The 18,221-nt window shown below is 46.3% G+C and overlaps 1 protein-coding gene across 2 annotated transcripts in view; it reads right to left on the reverse strand.

Moving 5' to 3' along the window:
• The window catches only part of SRPX (sushi repeat containing protein X-linked), a 107,272-nt gene extending 105,283 nt beyond the window's left edge, over positions 1 to 1,989 (reverse strand). For both annotated transcript variants that reach the window (XM_068533220.1, XM_068533219.1), the window contains exon 1: positions 1,763 to 1,989. In XM_068533220.1, coding sequence (XP_068389321.1) covers positions 1,763 to 1,853 — 91 coding nt within the window. In that variant the 5' untranslated portion in view covers positions 1,854 to 1,989. The remainder of the gene's footprint in view (positions 1 to 1,762) is intronic.
• Positions 1,990 to 18,221: the final 16,232 nt, after the last annotated feature.

An 18,221-nucleotide genomic window follows, 5' to 3' on the forward strand; every position in this document is an offset into this window, starting at 1 on the left:
ACTCAGCTGACATGATTTGCCTCGGGACCCACAGGCCTAGAGAGTCTCCCCTCCCCAGCCTTCCGAAACCTCTGGCTTGGACTGAAATCCCCTCCGTTGGGATCAACAGCCCCAGCAGAGCACATTTCCTGAAAGACCCCATTGGGATGTGCCAACTTGGGGGCAGCCTGCAGGCTGGCGCCAGAGGGAGCGGGGCCAGCCAGGGCCGGTTCCCAAAAGTAGTGAGCGCCCAAGCTGGAAACCCACGATTCTGTGGGTGGCTGGGCCCTGGCAGCAAGCTACGCTGTATAAGGGTAGAAGCTGAGGGAAGGAGAGCAGAGGGCAGGGTGAGGGAGGGGAGGAAGGTCAAATGGAAAAGGAGAAGAGGCCCCTTGACTGAGAAAGGCTCCGCCAGATAGATGGACAGGAGGCTTAGAGACGCCTCGCAGTTCAGCAGGAAAGGCTGCTTCTAGCTTCTCAACTTCTCCCCCTGCTCCCTGTCCAGTACTGGCTTCCCCCTCCCCTCTAGGTTCATATTAACCCGACTCCTGCGTGGGGGGTGGGGGCACTAACCTGCCCGGGGAACAGGGGGCTGGCACTTGCCTGGCACAGAGGATAAAGTCTCCTTTCCACTTCACCCTGAATCAGTTCCTACCAAAAAGCTTAACACTTACAACAGTTCAAAACGCAAATGTTCCTGTTTATCACTTTACACATTTGTTTGATTCATTCATTCATAAGGGGATGTGCAAGGAATTTCCAGCAGCCATCCCTACATCTCCCAAGCGTGCTATCTGGGAACCCTCCCCCTCCATCCTTCACCCAGAACTCGGTAGGTTCGTTTCTCAGACCCCAGACTTAAACCGCCCACAGTGTTGAAAGTAAAGCCAGATATTTGCCCGCCACGTCACCCACTTTCCCATTAACACTAAACTAAAATGTGCCCATGGATTTCTTCTCCTTTCCGGGGCGACAGGGGTGCATCCATGTTACCCAGCTCCCCCGAAGCTCTTTGCTATCTTAAGACTCTCCGATGAGGGAGTCAGCTGGAGCTTTTAAAAGGGCATCTCCAAAGCAGGTTTTGTCCACACCAGAAGAGTCCTAATAAGTACCAGGGTCCCCTTAGATGCTACAGACCACGCCCCCCAGCAACAAGAAGCCACACCCCCTGTCTAGCAGAGCCCGCGTGTGTAGTCCTCTTTCCCTGGGGCTAACCAAGCGCCTGCCACATGTCACCGCTCTCAGCTGGCACCTCTCTCCCAGAGGTGCAGACTTTCTCGGAATCCCCAGCAGGGGGGGTTGGGGGATGCGGGAGAGGCTCCGCCCGGGCCTTCCACGAGAGTCTTTCTACTGTGGCTCGTGCCCTGCAGCCCCAGGGGGTGGCCTGGGGCCTCGAGTGGGAGGGGGTAGGGGCTCCTTCCTGGACAAGCTGCCAGCCACCTGGTCCCCGGCCGCAGGCAGCTGTGTGAGAGGCAAAACTCCGGCGGGGTGAGAAAGTAACCCGCGGCCAAACTTCTCCTGGTCGCCTCCAGCGCCAACGAGGGTTTGACTGGTGCCCCTGGAACCCCAGGCGCAGAGGGTCCTCCGGCTCACGGCGCCCGGCGACGAGATGACAGTCGGCTCTCCCCTCCTGGTGCCCGGACGCGAGCCCCGCTCCGCGTCCCCCGCTCCCCCGGGCGGCGAAAGACGAAGTCCGCGCAAACAAAGGGCGCCCCCGCACCACCCTCCGGACCGAGCCGAGGGTCCTGGCGCCCAGCTGGGGAGGCTGGCCCGCCGACCCTACCTGGGAAGCCGCGGCTCGGCGGGACTCGTAGCAGCAGCGGCAGCAGCGGCAGCAGCGGCAGCAGCGCGGGCCGGAGTGCGGGGCTCCCCATGGCGCGCCCGGCGCTGCGCTCGGCTCAGCTGCGCGGGGCGCTTCCCGGGGGCGGGAGGAGACCAAGCCGACCGAGGGGCTGCGCGCGGCCGGCGGAGGCCAAGCTGGAAAACTCCTCCTCTCGCCTGTCTCCCTCCCTCCCTCCAGCCCGCCCGGGGCCTGCCCTCCTTCCTCCGCCTCCCCGGAGCGCTGGCGCGGCTGGGGCTCCGACCCACCCCCCTCCTTTTGTGCCAGCGCTTCTTCTGGAAGCGGGGCTGACACTCCCGCACCCCCTCTGGGGGCCTGAGCGCGCCAGGGGCGTGCCTTAGCAAACCGGATTATCCTAAAATATCTTTTTGTTCCCCAATTGCGCGCCCTTTCACCACGAATACACACACTGGTGGCCCAAACACCTCCCAGATCCGGGGCCCCTACCACAATGTCATCTGTGCAGAAAGCTGCGTGAGTCGCACGGAAAGAGAAGGGATAACCGAGGGGGTCCAAGAATGGCCCACCGCGGCAGGTTATTATCGCCAAGTTCGCGGGTTTGACCCTTCGGACCACGCCCCAAGTTCGGCGTCATTATGCCCATACTATCCAAGAAGAAACGACGCTTAGAAACTTGCCCAGGTTCATGGTTACGGGCAGAGCGGGGATTTGAACTTAGGTGTGTGGTTCTGCCGGCGCCAACGTCCTTGCTACGGCTTTTTGGTTTCTCTTTTGCAAGGGAATGAATCAAGAGTTCGTGCCGGCTGCACTGCAGTTTGGGGTGGGGCTTGAGGTACTCTTTCTAGGGTCGGCTGATGAGCGAGCACAAGGCCCAGAAAGTTCCCCGTCTCACCCACAGCCTCGGGAATCCAGCTGTTGTAGTTTCCTGCAACCAGATTTCCCCATTTCCTGGATTGTTCGCAATCACCCCTAGGACACCACGATCAGCCTGGAGCCTCCACCCTGTGGCCTGGCGTCAGGATAGGGTTTCTAGGTGCCTGCAGGACGGATCTGGTTTCTTCTTCGAGGCTTTATCAATTTTTTTTTTTTTTGGTAAACCCCTAAGGCAGGACCTCGCCCCTTTCCTGACCGAAGGAGATCTTAGCTAAGGCAGATTCCAACTAGGGCTGCTGCGTTTGGTCGTGTAGTATGGGCACTGCACGAAGGCCCCGGAGGAAGGGGCAAGTGGGTGCCAAAATCCAGCTGCCTCTGGGGTCACAAGAAGCCTGTGCCTTGGCAGAGGCCACGTTCATTGTGGAAGGGCAGCTTTCTCCTCACCTCAGCAGTCTGGTCTGTTAGCTAGGCTAAGGGCCCTGGGAACATCCATCCAGAGGTTTTCGATTTTTTTAAAAAAATCTAGATGGTGTGCTCTTTTCCCAGTTCTCACAAAAACCTCTGCCTTGAACTTCCATCTTATCCTCTCCAGTGCCTGGGGAGCTTCTCTCCATCTCCTGCGGGTTTCTCCATTACTGCTACCTCTTCAAGGAGCCAACAACCCCTCAATAACCCTCTAATCACAGGACAGTGAGGGAGGTCAGGCTCTTCTGTGGCCTCCATCACACCAGACTCTCCAGGGAGTGGTTCTCAATCCTGTGCACACACAAGAGTAACCTGGGGGAGCCTTAGAGAAATACCCTATCTGGACTCGACCCCAGACCAATGAAACTAGAATCTTTAGGGATGTGGCCTGGCGTTTGAACAGATGGATAGTTTTGTGCCCCCACGCTCAGTGGTGCAGGTTTTAGAACGGGATAAATTCTAGGCCAGTGTTTCTCAACCCAGGCACTGTTGACATTTGGGGCTGGATTCTTGTTTGGGGAGGGTGGCTGCTCTGTGCGCTGAAGGATGTTTAGCTGCATTCCTGGCCTCTATGCCCCAGAGAGCAAGTAGCAAGCCCTCGTTTTTCTCAGTTGTAACAACCAAAACATGTCTCCAGAAGCTGCCAGATGTCCTCTGGCAGAAAAATTGGCCCCAGTTGAGAACCACTGCTGTAGGCCCACGAGTAAAGGTTAATGGACACCCCAAATTCTAGGTCCAGGTTAGTCTGTCCAGTGGCCTTCCTTTCCTATATCACCTCTGAAGCAAGCTTTGCTCACAAAACGCAGCACACATTCTATTATTGGGCTGACAAGGAACACCAGGCTCTCTCCTAGCCCCTGAATCTGGCTGAATTACAAGCAACACCACATTCGATGTTAGGAGTTGCTTTCTTTGCTACTTTAGAGCAAATTCCAATCAAATTTATAATAATAATTATAATAATAGTTACAATAACTATTATTTTATTTATTATAATAATTATTATTACCAGGCCTCTCTGGTAGAAGGGATGAGGGCAGAGGGAAGCTTAGGAGAAGAGATTATCCATCCATCCCACAATATCTTGGTAGACAATAGGATGGTTAAGTAGATTCGCAATCTATCAAACGACTGAACCCAGAAGATGGGGTAATGTGTGGATGGAAACAGGAAGAGAAGCCACTCAGGGAGGACCACAGAGTTCTGATCTCTTCCTGTCCTGCTGGTCCTAACTACCAATGAATTGGGAAAAGATGCTGTTGGCATGAGACACAAAGATAGGCAAGAAATAGGTTCCAAGCATCTCTATAGGCAGGAATGCTATATTGACTCTGAACATTAAAAGGTAATAAGGATAAATATGATGCCCTACATTAGATCTCAAAATCCAACCACACAGATGCAGAGTACGGGAAACGTGGCTTCTCAGCAGTACCTACCATACTTAGCTGCCTACAGGCTACGACAGACTTCCCAGGCACCTCAGGGCGCTACTGACAGTGCCTGTTCTGTCCTCTGAAGCATTCCGAGCGCTGGGCAAAGCGCCCAAGGTGAGGAGAAGGGAACACAGCCCTCAAGGTCTGGCGGGGGTGTGGGGGGGGGGCAGGTATCTTTCCACCGTGTACAGTGTGGAGGAGGCTGGATTAAACAGCACAGCCTTTACCTCTGACTCATAGCAGAATGACCCACAGTGGAGAAGGAAGGAAAAGGAGTCCCAGGTTTCCCCGCCCCTCTACTATATTCCTGGAACTTGTAGACTCCGAGAAGCCATTGAAGGAGAACCTGGCAGCCCCCTACCTACTGCAGGCGAGAGATTTCCCAAGCACGTCAGTCAAGGTCCTTCCCTCCATGTGCCTCTACCATCTTCCCACACCTCTTCATCCCCCCACCCTCGCAAACCAGTTCTTCTCTTCCCACATCCTTCCAGAGTAAAGGACCTGAAGTTTAAGTGGAACATTGGTGGCTCACTGTACCTTGGGAAATGGTTGGCAGTAGAATAAAAGTTGAGGAGACACTCAGGAGTGATGCGACCTAAGACAGTGCTTCTCAAACTATCTGTGGCGAAGGACTGTTTTTCAAAAATTCCCAGTCCGAGCCTGGGATTAGCAGATGCAAACTATTATATATAGGATGGAGAAACAACAAGGTCCTACTGTATAGCACAGGGAACTATATTCCATATCCTGTGATAAACCATAATGGAAAAGAATATGAAAAAGAATGTATATATATATATATATATATATGTATAACTGAATCACTTTGCTGTACAGCTGAAATTAACACAACGTTGTAAATCAGCTATACTTCAATAAAATAAAAATTTTTTTTAAAATTCCCAATCCATTTTTGATCAAGCCTTTTCTAAAATCAATAAACATGACTCACTAGAAAAATAAAATGGGAACAAGTCAGAGAGCAGCACGGGTCTAGGCACCGCACTTTGAGTTACACAGTTATAGTGGATTTAGTCTTTTCCATCCTGTACTTATACAAACTACAGACCACACTAAACTCTCCAGGTTTCCGAGAACTCAAGACTCAAAGGACAAGGAGATCTGACCTCAGTCTATTGGAATCATGCTAAATGAATGCCAGAAGGGTAGGGTGAATTGGGCTGGTACTTTTGCTCTCTGGTATCTGTTAAAAATCTAGATCCGAGAGGGTTAAGGTAAGAGTGCTCAAGGTCAAGATCAAAAAAAGCTAATGGCAGTCCAAGAATAGTATCTGTTTACAATCCCCTGGCTTAAAGAGATTTCTTCCCTTTCTAGAATAAATATTCAGAATGAAACAACACAAGCTCTAAGGGATGAAAAAATTCTGCAGCATTAAGGGAAAGGGAATACTTTGACTCTAAAGATTCAAAGGAAAAACACCTTGTTTGTGAAAATAATCAGCTACAGAAAAGGGAAAGCAGTTTTAGAAGATATCTCTTTGGTGTATTCAGTAAAAGATTCAAGAAGAATGCTTTTATAAAGTAGCAATAGGGGGTCATACAGAGAATTGAGAAATATAAGAATGCAGAGATTCAAAAATGAAATTAATGCCTTTCAGTTTCAGTGGCCAGGCTTGGAAGTTATCATTCCTGTCCTGACAACAAGATAAAGCTGGGCAAACAGAAAAATCCATGACTTTTCTCAGACTCAACAATGAACTGAGTTTTCAGGGCAAATCACCACCCATCACTATCTGGAAAGACAGGCATATCCAGACAGCCACAGCTGAGATCTGCTTACCTAGCAGAAGACGTGCGGGAGCCATACATTGGTAGGAACACTGAAATGGCAATTTAGAAAAATTGCTGAGGGCTGAGTGCGGATTAATAGGAGAGTGAGAAACTCCTGGGGGCTGAAGTCATAGCAGAGACTCCCACACTGCTGTAGGCTTTAACTCCAAGAACCCTACCAGGTTTTCATGGTGAAGGTCCAAGAAAGCCCCCTCCTGCTCTGGCAGGGAGAGGGGAAGAGTAATCCTTCTGAAATATGCTCAGAGACTTCTCCAGAGAAAAGGGCTACTCGACTTTACCAGAGCCTTATCTCACCTCTGAGAAGGGCTTGGTGATGAATTTCCAGAAAAACATCATTTGAGGAACTGCTCATATGGTTTTGGAGGGATCTGCCAACCACAGATACTCCAAATCTCGGTCATAGGTGTGGTTCCATGAATCAGGCTGAGTCAGTAGAACTTGAGCTCCAGGCCACTGTAATTAGAGGGGTAAGTACAGGTCTCAGGCTGGCCAATCAGAGGCTCGCTCAGAGACTTTTTTTTTTTTTAAATACAGCAGGTTCGCTCAGAGACCTTTAAAACAAAGCCCGGTTGAAAGAATTCCTCTTATTTTCCTCTTTGGTTAGACACTGTATGAATGTGACCTAAGAAATGCTAGTTTGGAGTGGGGCTCAGAACAAGAGAAGACCCTGTCATATGTCTGGGCCACTTTGTAAGCTGCTCTGTCACTTGGGCCATGTGACCCAGGAGATCTACTGGTGCGCCATATGTCAGTGGCCAATAGAGATGCAGTTTGAAGTCTTTGGCAAGCCCCTCTAGGTGAAGCAAGATCCGACCCTTAAAACTTTGCAGCAAATCCCTGCCATCCTTGGTGGATAACTACGACCCTTTTCAGAATCAACTTTTGGCTTTTTGCTACTGGGCCTTCATAGAGATAAAATGCTTAACCGTGGACCACCAAGTTACCATGTAGCCTGAGCCACTCATCTTGAACTAGTGTTGTCCAACTAGCCAAGCCATACAGTTGGGTATTCATAGCAGCACTCCACCATCAAATGGAAGTGATACATATGTAATCAGGCTCGTGCAGGCCTGGAAGGCATAAGTAAGTTGCATTAGGAAGTGGCCCCTACTTCTGCTACATCACCTTCTGTGTTCCAGCCCCCATCTCTGGCCTGATGGAGCGTTCCCAATGGCCAGTTGACCGAGGAAGAAAAACCTCAGATAGTTCTGCCTGGCGTGTAGGTACTGCCTTAAAGTGGAGAGTGGCAGCAGTGAGGGGGAATCCTCCCAGTAGGCAGGATTGTGAGTAGTCTACCTGGTTACTTGAATAGACATATTGGATATGGATTTTCCTTCTCTGTCCACATGCTTCTGCCCAAATTCTCATCTGTGGTCTTATGGAATACCTTACCCACCATCATGGTATTTCACACAGCACTGCTTCCAATCAAGGAACTCACTTCATAGCAAATGAAGTGAGGCAATGGGCCCAGACTCATGGGATTCACTGGTCTTACCACATTCCCTATCATCCTGAAGCAGCTTGATTGAAGTGGAGAGGCCTTTTGAAGACATAGTTAACGCACAGCTAAGTGGCAACACCTTGCAGGGCTGGGCAAGGTCGTCCTGGATGCTGTATATGCTTTGAGTTGCCATCCAACACATGATGCCGTTGATCCCATAGCCAATCTTCATAGATCCCTGAGCATAGCCGTGGAAATGGGAGCGGCACCGTTCGCTATTACCTCTAGTGATTTATTAGCAAAATGTTATTTCCTATCCCTGTGATACGTAGGCTCTGCTGGTCTAGAGGTCTGAGTTCCAAAGACAGGAATGCTTCCACCAAGGCACCCAACAATGATTCTACTGAAATGGGAGTTAAGATTGCTGCCCAGACACTCTGGGTGCCTTGTGCCACTGAATGAACAGGCAGAGAAGGAGGTTACTGTCTGACTAGGGTGATGAATCCTGAGAGGTGATTATCAGGGAGAAATTGTGTTGCTACTGCCACACGATGGGTACCCCCATTTCCTGCTTTTCTTGAAAGCAGGAAATCCTTAAGAGTCCCTCTTAATACTCCCATGTCCTATGATAAACGTCAACAGAAAATTACAACAACCCAATTCAGGCAGGGCTGCTAATATCCCAGAACCCTCAAGAATGAAAGTTTGCGACACTTCACCAAAGAACCACGACCAGCAGCTGAGGTGCTTGTTGACAGCAAAAACGAATACAAAATGGTAGACTATGGGAAGGTAGTTATAAATATCAGCTGTGACCATCTGACCCTCGCAGAGACAGACTGCAATAGTTATATTTCTTCCTAATTTTAATACAGATATGTTTGTATATATATATTAACTAGATATTTTTGTTTTCTTTCTTTTCTCATCTCCTTATCATCTAATGTGAGATATATTAATAATATATTAATAATATTTTATATCTCAAAGATATCAAAGGAAAAGAATGAACATCACCCAAGGACAAAAAAAGGACCTTTGTATTCTCTTCTGGGGAAAGGGTTAGCATTGTTTGGTTGTATGTGGAATAGTTGTATAATGCTAGGCAGAAGGCGGACTTTGGCATTGTCTTGATTCAGATATTAAGTATACTTTAAGGAGATGTGTATGGATGCCAAGTTGACTAGGGGTGGATTTTAATGGCTTCGTGATGCGTCAACGTGGCTAGGCTGAGCTACATTTCCCAGAATTCACTCTCTTGTTTCCAGTTAGGGGAGATTCTCGGGAGATTTGGAGGCTGGAAGAGAAGCAGTGGCTATTTTGTAGCTCACATATGTTGCCGATTTGCTGACTTACCTCGTTGGTGTGAAGCAGCAGCTGGGCTTGCAACTGCTCTACCCTCCCCTGGTCCTCCTTCGGCTTCTTCAACTCCTAGGCCAGGTGTACGTGTTTTGCTGTGTGATGAAGAGCCCCACTTCCGCCGGAGGTCCTCATGGCCAAGGTCAGAGGCAATAAGAACATGAGTTCCAGTTCTTCCTCATGGGGCTCTAGCTTGTGCTTGTTGGTTCTAACCTACCTTTGATCTCCCCCCCTCCACGTTACATCCTCCTTCCCTACTGCCTGCTCCTTGAACTTCAAGCTCCAGCATTGGACTCAGAGACAACAGCCATAGAGAGACTGCTTAGTAAGCGCCCACAACTGCATAAGAGCGATTCCCTGTAACAAATTCATATTGGACTTACGCAATTTATGTCTGCTTCTCTGGTTGAACTCAGACTGATACAGGTGAGGAGCGAGTGTGGGGTGAAAATAAGTTTAGTTTAGAACATGTGAAGATTGCAGTATGGGGGGAACCAACAATGTGGGGACTGTCTAGTGCTAAGATAATTTGAAATTCAGTAGGAGAGAGGAGGAGAGGGGTATAGATTTGAAATGCCTGCATGGAGGTGAAAGCGGAAGTCACTGTAGTAGATGAGATCCTTGAGGACACTGGAGAAAAAGGAAGAAAAGGAAAAAGAGGCTTGTAGAATACAAGTCAAACAGGGAAGAGTGAAGGAAGCCATAGCAAACATCAGCTTCCAGATCTTGACAAGGGACATCTGAGTCCCAAGGGGGAAAAGGCCTCTTTTTTTTTTTTTTTTTGCCAGATAAAACTTGTAGAAATTCTGTACAAGGGAACATGACCCAGTTCTAGAGGCTGACAGAAAATGGAACCCAGTGAGGAAACGTCAGTTAGATCCTGTAGTTAAATCTCAATCCTGTTAGGCCTGAGTCTCACAACTTCAAAGCCCTCACCTTGGGTCATAACTCGGTTTGTGGCAGCATAAGAGAGGAGCAGAGGAGGGGGCCAGAGCACTTCTGAAGCAGGAATACTTTAATGTGGCAACAGGAAACAATCGATTGGTATTCCAGAGGCTATGCATTTGAAAAGGAGTGTAACTCGTGTGAGACTGGCATGTTTTTGCCAAAAGACTATCCTCAGATATGTACCTGCATCCAACTGTGATGATATTGACTGCCCGAAGAAGACCCCAGTCCTTGGCCCAGTGGGGTCTGCTCAAGGCCCTGTGGAGATAGTTCGGGCCCTTTCACCCTTTATTCCGAACACGATTCTAGGGCTGCCAACTTTGAAGATTGTGCAACTGACCCCTGCAGAAGGTTGCATCCATCCAACCGTCTCCCCACTCTCCCCTTAATCCTTGCTGATTCTGTTGATGTTGGCACATCCCCGGGGCCTCTGCCTTTTAGAATGCTGATTCATCCAGAAAGCATCTGCTGGAGGTAACAGCCTTGTCACATGTTTCAAGTCACAGAAGGATGTGTTGGAGGAGAGGAAAAGCTTTCATTTACTCTCTTGTAATCAACCCAGACGTCAGCATCACAGCAAGGATTTGGGCTGGAAAATTAGTCCCGGAGGCTAAAGAAGGGCTTCCAGCTGCAAGAGGAACAGCTAACATACATCCCCTGTATGTGTGTGCACAGTGTAGGCTGCCTCTCCCTTTGGCTGTACCCATGCCCTTTCTCCTGTTCCTAAAGACCTTTCTTGGATATTGAGAGTTTCTGGCTCATTGTGAGGTCTTCAGGGAGGCTGGAGCACATGCAGAAACCCTGCTGTTGGCCAGAGGTGTGAGGGCTCCAGCCAAGTACAAAAACAAGTCAAGTTTAGAAACAATGAGTTAATAGTCCTTCGTGGGTTGCATCGTGCTATTAGTGATAACTAATCAAAGGCTTCATTTAGTCAAATCCTGTTGGACTTTTTTGTTCCATCTGCCTTTCAAGGATCAGCCTTTCTCTGACCCTGGTAAATAGCCAAAGAAAAGTTGACGCAAGGAAAAGTTACAAGACTTGCACAAAGGTCCACAAGAGTTTAACACACCCAAAGCAAATAAAGATTCTGAGCTATCAGCATTGGGATTCTACAGTAATATTTTTCAAGTGGCTGCTTGAAGCTTTCCCGCATTGCTCTGGTCCTTCTCTCCCTCTGCCAGAGTGGATCCAATTTCTGTTTGTCTGGAACATATAAGATATAGGTACTTTCCCCACTTGCCTCATGCTCCGTTCTTTTTAAAAGGAGGATGTATGATCTGGTACAATGAAACCCAATGTTGGTATATCTTATTCTCAAATGGATGCTATTGCGTGATGGTCATATTATATAGTTTCCTCCAACTCTTTCTTTCCCCATTCAAAAAAGTTGCCTGAACTCTCTGCTTCCATCAACCTACTCCAATCTGGGTCTGCGCACATTGGTCCTCTGAAATAACTCTTGCTGTCACGACCTGCGTGTTGTTTGCATAAGTGGACATGTTTTAGTCCTCATTTCTATACACTTCTCAGAAGCATTCAATACTAATGGCCACTTATCGCTTCAAGTAACTTGAACAATCTTTAGCTTCCAGGACACCACACTATCATACCTCCAACGTCTCTGGATGCTTCTTAGTGTTTCTGGCCACCCACCAGTCTCGGGGCAACCATTAAATGTTGAATTCCATGGAATCTCTATAGGTGATCTCATCTACACTCAGAGCTTTAATTACCAGCTAAACATTAAGAACTCACAAATATGTACCTTTAGACTCTCCTATGGGTGCCTGACCTTACTATATAACTTCTTTTGATTGTTCAAATGCACCTCCAACTCCACACATACTGAATAGATTCAGAACCTCTAACCTGCAAATCTCGTTGTCCTCCAGCATTCTCTGTGTCCGTGACTGGCACCACTATTCATCCTTGACTCCTTCCTTCCCCTCCAGCCAACCCATCCCTAAGTCCTGTATTTTCCTCCTTATGATGCTTGAATCCAGCCATGTTGCCCTGTCTTCATTGCCACCCACTTGGCCCATGCTCCATCCCATCACTTCTCAACTGGACCCCTATCAATGACTTCCTAAGTGGTCCCTTGCATTCACTCCTGTCCCTCCTGCAACCTCAATATCCTCTCCATTTGCTGCAGTCAGACCAAACCATCATTCACAGGCTTAAAACCCTTTGCTGGATTACCGGTACATGTACACGAGAGAACAAGATTCTGAGCGTAACATACAAAGCTCTGTTTCATCTGGACCCTGTCTATGCTCATCCAGCCTCAACTCTCAAGACCCTTACCTCACTCTTAGTACTGCCATCACCCTGATTTTCTTTCAGTCTGTGCTCTGTTCCTTTCTGTCTCAGGGTCTTTGCACATACTCTTTCTTCCGCTTACTTTTTCTACTGCTTATTCTAGGTAACATCTCCTTATTTTCAGATCTTATCTTAAACAACACTTCAGGGAAGCTTTCCCAGACTCCCTAATAGATAAATTTAAGTCTTATGAGCTGTGTATTTTCCAAGATGGCTGCTCTTGGAAGTCAGCAGCCGTGCTGCGCAAAAGCCACATGGAGGGGTCGTGTGTACGTGAACCACCTCAGAGCCCAGCTGAGATCCCAGTCAAGAGCGAGTATCAACTGCCAGACATGGGAGTGAGGAAGCCTTAAAGATGACTCCAACCCAAGTCACTGTACCACTGCAATTGCATGAGAGACCCTGGCTGAGAACTGCCCACTGAACCCAGTTAACCCCTAAAACTGTGAGATAAATAGTATCTCATTGTTTTAAGCCACTAAATTTTGAGCTGATTCATTACACAGCAGTAGATAACTAAAACATGTGCTTCTTCAAGAAAACAAACAACCCAATCAAAAAACGGGCAGAACAGGTCAGTGCAGAGAACAGAGGGGAGAGTAGAGAGAGATGAAGCTGGAGTGGTCATTTTGGACTAGACCAGGGTTCAGCAAACTATAGCCCACCAGCCAAATCCACCCTGTTTGTTTTTGTAAATAAAGTTTTATTGGAACAAAAAAAAATGGGCAGAAGATCTAAATAGACATTTCTCCAAAGAAGACATATAGATGGCCAAAAAGCACATGAAAAGATGCTCAACATCACTAATTATCTAATTATCACTAATTAGAGAAATGCAAATCACAATGAGATATCACGTCACTAATTATCTAATTATCTAATTATCACTAATTAGAGAAATGCAAATCACAATGAGATATCACGTCACACCAGTCAGAATGGCCATCATCAAAAAGTCTGCAAACAATAAATGCTGGAGAGGGTGCAGAGAAAAGGGAACCTTCCTATACTGTTGGTGGGAATGTAAATTGGTACAACCACTATGGAGAACAGTATGAAGGTTCTTTAAAAAACTAAAAACAGAGCTACCATATGACCCAGCAATCCTACTCCTGGGCAAATATCTGGAGAAAACTATAATTCGAAAAGATACATGCACCCCAATGTTCACTGCAGCACTATTTACAATAGCCAAGACATGAAAGCAACCTAAATGTCCATTGACTAAAGAATGGATAAAGAAGATGTGGTACATATATACAATGGAATATTACTCAGCCATAAAAAAGAATGAAATAATGTCATTTGCAGCAACATGGATGGACCTAGAGTTTATCATACTAAGTGAAGTTAAGTCAGCAATATCATATGATATCACTCATATGTGGAATTTAATTTAAAAAATGAAATGATACAAATGAACTTATTTACAAAACAGAAACAGACTTATAGATATTGAAAACAAACTTATGGTTACCAAAGGGGAAAGGTGGGGGTGGGAGGTGATAAATCAGGAGCTTGGGATTAACATACACACACTACTATATATAAGATAGATAACCAACAAGGACCTACTGTACAGCACAGAGAACTCTACTCAATATTCTGTGATAAACTATATGAGGAGAGAATCTAAAAACAGAATGAATATATGTGTATGTATAACTGAATCACTTTGCTGTACACCTGAAACTAACACATTGTAAATCAACTATACCCCAATAAAAGTTTTTAAAATAAAAAAATTTAAAAAATAAGACGTGATTCATAGCATATACCTATTTGTGTACCTATTTGTGTAAATTGTTTGAATTCATCATAGTATTTATTTGTATAAATCACTCAACTAATATCTGTATTCCCTGACAGACTATGACTTCTTTAACACAAGTTGGGACAGTGTCTGATTTCATCGTTGTATTTGTAGCACTAACAAATAGCACACAGTAGGTACTAAAAAACACTTTTAAATTTATAAATGAATGACTTCCTATTGTTTGTACAAGGTTTAATAACTTTCCCACATGAGAGCTTAAATGAACAATTCAATACTTCTAATTGTGTAATCTCTTAATGCTTATTTGAGGTGACATTTCTCACTATAGAATTAATTGCTCAAAGTATGATGATGATTCAACACCCATTCATCAAATATTTGACTATGTGCAAAGGCACTTTAGAAATACCAAGAGTTACACCACCGGGTTTCTGCACTGCAGTTGCTCATACATGAAATGCTTCAAGAATTTACCAGAGACTATTGGCATTCAAGGATTCCACATTCTTTGTGTTTATTTTTGTGAGAAATTACTGAGGCATTTATTTGAATCTCGAAAGTTCTGATGCTCTGCTGGTAAGTAATGGGTCTTGACTCTCCAGCATCAAGATCTTGACAGAATTTTGTTTTCTATCTGGTAATGTTCTTGAAGTGATTGAACCTCTGTGTCTCTGTGGCAGTAAATTATAGTGTGGTCACATCTAGGAATCACTCGACTCTACTGAAATGTGATCAGAAAAAAAGCTAGGAATGCATATAGAAATATCTGTATTTGACATTTTAGTGGTTTAGAAAGCCTTTGTGAATTCTGAGTGTCTGCTGAGTGACCCTATGGGTGGTGTGGTCAATGAGAGGTCACAGTAGACTGGAGGGGTCAGGAAAGCCATTATAGAGGTGAGGCTTAAGGTAGATTTTGAAGAAGAGAGATCAATGTAACCAGAAACACAGAAGTGGGTCTGTGCATTGCAACAAGCCAGGAGCAGAACGGTCATGTAGGACAGGGGTCCCCAACCCCCAGGCCATGGACTGGTAGTGGTCCGTGGCCTGTTAGGAACTGGGCTGCACAGTAGGAGGTGAGCAGCGGGCAAGTGAGCGAAGCTTCATCTGTATTTACAGCCGCTCCCCATTGCTCGCATTACCACCTGAGCTCCGCCTCCTGTCAGATCAGTGGCGGCATTAGATTCTCATAGGAGCGCAAACCCTACTGGGAATTGTGCACGCGAGGGATCCAGGTTGCACGCTTCTTATGAGAATCTGATGCCTGATGATCTGACGTGGAGCTGAGGCGGTGATGCTAGCGCTGGGGAGCGGCTGCAAATACAGATTATCATTAGCCGAGAGGTTTGACTGCACAGAGACCATAATAAATTAATTGCTTGCAGACTCATATCAAAACCCTATCAGTGAGTGGCAAGTGAAAACAAGCTCAGGGCTCCCACTGATTCTGCATTATGGTGAGTTGTATAATTATTTCATTATATATTACAATGTAATAATAATAGAAATAAAGTGCACAATAAGTGTAATGCACTTGAATCATCCTGAAACCATCCCACCAACCCCTGGTCTGTGGAAAAATTGTCTTCCACGAAACAGGTCCCTGGTGCCAAAAAGGTTGGGGACTGCTGATGTAGGGGGACAGTGGGAGAGGCAGCTGGAAAGGAAAACTGAAGCCAAGTTATGCAGGTTCTTGAAGGGCAGCTAAAAGCTACGCACTTGATTCTAGAACCTACAGGTGAGTGATTCTCAAGGAATATGCAATATGGCCTCTTAGGGTTGTCAAAAACACCTGCTTCTGGAGAGCCTGATTTGCACCACCCTCCAGGGTTGCCCTTCTTTTCCTTTCCTTCTTTTCCAGGATCCCTTCTGTAGTGAAACAGTAAGTAACAAGCCCCTGTGGTTGATGGGCATGTGTTGTTTCTCTGGGTAGGTTGAAGCAAGAAAAAATAAAAGATTGAAAGTATCTATAATATGATCTGTAGATACACATTTAGGGTTTTTTAAAAGCATGAAAGTGATAGAAATAAAGCAGTCTCTGAGGAAGAGGACTATGGCAGAGGGCACCATGAGTAAGAAGGAAAGTGTAGAGGCAGAAGTTGATGCCTCAGACACTGTTGGCTGCCAACCCAACATCCATCCTTTGCATCTTCACTGCTGGTACAGCCCCAGCTTTGTTCATTTCTCATTCACGCTCCACAAGAATTAGGGGAGTTTGATCCCTTCCCCTGCTCGAGAGGCAAATCCTATTTGGTTTAAGCCAATCATGACAGTCCTGTTCTCCCTACCAGGAATCTGTTTAAGGGAGTGCATAAGACACAGCAGCACATTGAGATTTGAGGGGATACCTGAGAAAGACTTATTCACTTCTTGTTGCAGATCAAATTCCCTAAAAAGCAGACTCTGAGATGGCAATGAACATACAGAAGGGTCAGGAAGGAGTATACCTGGGATCAACACCTGTGAGATGAAAGAGAAGGCAGCAAGATGTGGCAGAGGGAGAAGTTGGGCTATGATGTAACCGCAGTGAAGGTCTCAGTCAACCCAACAAGGAACTTTGAAGATGGTCTTGCAGAGTTGTTCTGAGTCGGACTGAGGAGGCTGGGCCCTTATATGTTTGTGACAAACAGTCACTGGATATGGGCTGCTCCCAGGAAGGGAACATGAACTTGGGAAGACAGTTATAGTCAGCAAAGAGCATTTCCAAACGGGCTGACAGCTGCAGTTTCTCTGAAGGAAACACACCCTCAGCAGCTGGGAAAATAAGTCCCTTTAAGCCTGAAGAGGGGGACTTCCCTGGCGATCCAGTGGTTAAGACTCTGTGCTTCCACTGCAGGGGACATGGGTTCGATCCCTGCTCAGGGAACTAAGATCCCACATGTAGCGCGGTGCGGCCAAAAAAAAAAAAAAAAAAAAAAAAAGCCTGAAGAGGGATATAGGCAGTACCTCACAGCATCCACTCTACTCCTAAAACAATTATACAGACAAGAGTAGTCCCTCTTTTCCACTGATGTTGTTATGTATGGATGTGATGCCTGGAATGCATCACCCATTTCACAACCAGCTTGAGACTGGAGCAAACACACACGGAGGAGGCGGAAATGAAGAAAACTACAAGAGAAACAGGACCAGAGCCCAGACCTCCGGTACCTGTAGCCTATCTGGATTTCTGGACTGCTTGATATCAGTGGTAAGACATGTCCTTACTGTTTGTAACAGTTGAGTTAGGGTTTTCTCTTACTTGCATCCCAAGCAGCCTAGCCAAGGAGTGGTAGTTCAGGCAACAGATAATAAGGTTTGGAAAAACACAAAAAGAATGGGAAAGAAGGGATAGGTAGAAGAAACATGACAAAGAAAGCACCAGTAAAACCGAGGTCCTGGCAGCATATGGGATATGATGGTGACTTCTTTTTTTATAGTTGTCACAACTTTGTTTTTGGGATGGTCAAATAAATTAGATGGTACCAATATTCTGGCAAATATTTAAAGTGATTAATATGGTAGATATGCGTTTTGTGATAGCCCAACACCCTTTCCAAATGGTACCCCAATTTCTTTCTGGGGACCTACCACTCCCTATTATAAAACATTTGGTAATATGAGAAATCCAAATAGCTCCCCCTCCAATTGTGGACACCCATGGAGTTTCAAGAGGTCACGTTCATCTGATTCTTCCTTATTTCCCCAATACAGAGTAAGGTATGTATCTTTTCTTGGTCATTTGGACCTTGAATCTAGAACAAGTGAAAGAAAAATGACAAAACGGTTGGAGTTTTTTTTTCTTTTTTCTTTAACCCAATAGCAGTGCCCTGACTGTTCCTATAGTGCCTGTTTCCTGTGCACCCTGCCCCCACTCAAAGCTGGCCTCCTTTTGCTTGTTTCCAAATTGTTTTCTTCTGCCTTCCCGCCCATATTGTGCACTCCTGAAAGCTTACTCACTTCCCACCAATATCCAGTCTCTCTCTTTAACAACAGAACTCCCATAACAAGGTCCTACTGTATAGCACACGGA

Source organism: Eschrichtius robustus, chromosome X, assembly GCF_028021215.1.
Source record: "Eschrichtius robustus isolate mEscRob2 chromosome X, mEscRob2.pri, whole genome shotgun sequence".
In the NCBI taxonomy this organism is placed as follows: domain Eukaryota; kingdom Metazoa; phylum Chordata; class Mammalia; order Artiodactyla; family Eschrichtiidae; genus Eschrichtius; species Eschrichtius robustus.